The 2295-nt window shown below is 31.5% G+C and overlaps 1 protein-coding gene across 1 annotated transcript; it reads left to right on the forward strand.

The window, feature by feature from the left end:
* The first annotated feature begins 508 nt into the window (after window positions 1-508).
* Window positions 509-1640, forward strand: LOC111810300. Its single transcript, XM_023696993.1, has 2 exons — window positions 509-890; window positions 1136-1640. Exons 1-2 carry the CDS (start codon window positions 622-624, stop codon window positions 1341-1343), a joined length of 477 nt encoding a protein of 158 aa, XP_023552761.1. The 5' UTR covers window positions 509-621; the 3' UTR covers window positions 1344-1640.
* Window positions 1641-2295: the final 655 nt, after the last annotated feature.

Below are 2295 nucleotides of genomic sequence, written 5' to 3' on the forward strand. Positions count from 1 at the left end.
TATAAAAGGTCAATATCATATTAATATATTTTAATTTTTTTTATAAAAAAAAAATCAATTATACAAAATATAATTCAATTTTGTATTTTGTTTAATTAACAAACTTTTTCAATACAAAATAAACAAAAACAGTTAATTAAATCTACGACACACAAATATGTTCGGTAATATATTTCTAATTAATTACAGTTACCAACTAAATATTCAGTTAAATTTCAACTACAATAATTTAGTTTGGTCGGTTGGGCAGTCCCGAACAACCAGAATAAAATTCACAATTAATAATTATTTAATTATTCATATTAAATTATATTAGTAACTAAAATTTCATAAAAGTTAAATATTAAATAATATTTAAAATAGGGTTAAATTGGTAATTTCACACACTTTTAGAGTGAGAGAATATAAGGAGGAGAGAGAAAATGTTATTAGTTCCAGAAAGTTGCAAGGGACCAGGGAAAGGGCTTGGAAGTAATTTCACATTGAATTTCCTCAACTTGTAGTTCGAGCCAACGGATTCAGTCTCCAAACCTCGCAGTGGTTTCCATTTCCTCTCTCTCTCTCTTCTTTAAAACCTAACCTTCATCTTCTCCGTTTCTCTGCAACTCGAATCTCTCTTCCATGGATTCCTCAAATCTCACCACCACGAGAAATCCGTGCTTCCTCCATGACGACGACGACGACGATGTCGTCGGACTCTCTCCATTGCCGGCCGATATGGAACCTGTAATCGCCGCACATCCTTTCTTCTCCAGAAGCTTCCGCTCTCTCTACCTCGCTTCTGCCGGTTCTAGATCTTCCCGCTTTGACGATCCTCAACCTCATTTCTTGGATTCCTGTTTCCTTTGCCGGAAACGTCTCGGGAATAACACCGATATCTTCATGTACAGGTTCGTTCGTCTTCTCTCTCTTGATCTTTCGTTTCTAGGGTTTTGATTTTGAATTTCGAGTTAGGTTATGGAGTTTGAGATTTTTAGGGTTTGAGATTGGGATTTTCTTTGCGCTTCTTTTGATTTTCTCGGTATCCAAACAGGAATTTAGATGGAAAATTTCTTCTAATTTCTTGAATCAGTGGGGTTTGGTATGAAATTGGGGGCGATGGAATATTGTTTCTGAACTGTGATGATTTTTGCAGAGGAGATACGCCATTCTGTAGCGAAGAATGCAGACAAGAACAAATAGAAATAGACGAAGCAAAAGAGAAGAAATGGAGAAGATCGTCATCATCTGCCATGAAAGCTCTGAGAAAAAAGGATCAACAAAGAAGAAGATCCACTTCACCCAACAAGTCCTCTCCTCCGTCGGACTACCCTCTCTACACCGGCACCGTCGCCGCCGCCTAGATTTAACACACACACAAAACTCAAAAACTTAAAACCAACAGAAGGGGAAGAGATTGAGATTAACCCTTTTTTTTTTGGTTCCCTTTTCTTGGGGATTTTATATTTTTTTCACTCTCTGCATATAATATACATATGGAGTTAGGGAAGAAAGCGGTTGAATCTGTAACTAAGCTATGGATTCTGCTCTTCTTGTTCTTGTTGTTCTTGTTGTTCTTGAGTCCGGCTGTTCCTGCCCAGATCTTCTGGGCTTTTAATTTTGAGAAATATTGGAGAAATAACAATCTGAATTTACTGTAATTGTTCTTCTCCCTCCTTCCTGGGTAATCTACATCATTGGTTCTGAGCTATGGAAGCCATTGATGGAGCTGTTGAAGGTATTAATTATGGTATTGGCCCACAAATAATTGGGAATTGACATGTGAGAGGACTCGCTTTTCTTCCCAAGACTTTGGCCATTTTCTTTTTAATTTCATGTATTTTTTTTATAATTTTGAAATTATATTAATATTAATAAAATATATTTAATATTAATTAATTATATTGGTCTTAAATTAATAAAAAAAATTCAAACTATTTATAGTCTCGTAATTACTTTAAAATTAATTATTGTAGTTATTTAGTGTTAATACTAATTTAAATTTTTTTGTGTATTTTTCATAATATGATACTAAAAATATTTTAAAATATTTTTAAAAAAATTCGAACCAGTTAAATATTTTAATAAAACTTCTGAAATTTGTGGATATTATTTATTTATTTTTTTTTTAAAATTCAAGTGAAACAAACTAATATTAAAGGTATTTTTATATATTTTTTATAAAGTTGGTATTTTAATTTTATTTTTAAATTTAGGTATCATTTAAACTTTTAAAAATTTAAATTATATATTGGTATATAATTATTGAAAGCATATTATTAATTAAAATAAAATAAAATAAAATAAAAAGTCTTG

Source organism: Cucurbita pepo, chromosome LG14, assembly GCF_002806865.2.
Source record: "Cucurbita pepo subsp. pepo cultivar mu-cu-16 chromosome LG14, ASM280686v2, whole genome shotgun sequence".
Taxonomy (NCBI): Eukaryota; Viridiplantae; Streptophyta; class Magnoliopsida; order Cucurbitales; family Cucurbitaceae; genus Cucurbita; species Cucurbita pepo.

What these genes read in the sequence shown, in the direction of transcription:
- LOC111810300 (XM_023696993.1), top strand. Translation starts at nt 622, where the DNA reads ATGGATTCCTCAAATCTCACCACCACGAGAAATCCGTGCTTCCTCCAT. An exon ending in ACCGATATCTTCATGTACAG is followed by an intron (nt 891 to 1,135) that starts GTTCGTTCGTCT and finishes TGATTTTTGCAG; the next exon opens with AGGAGATACGCCATTCTGTA.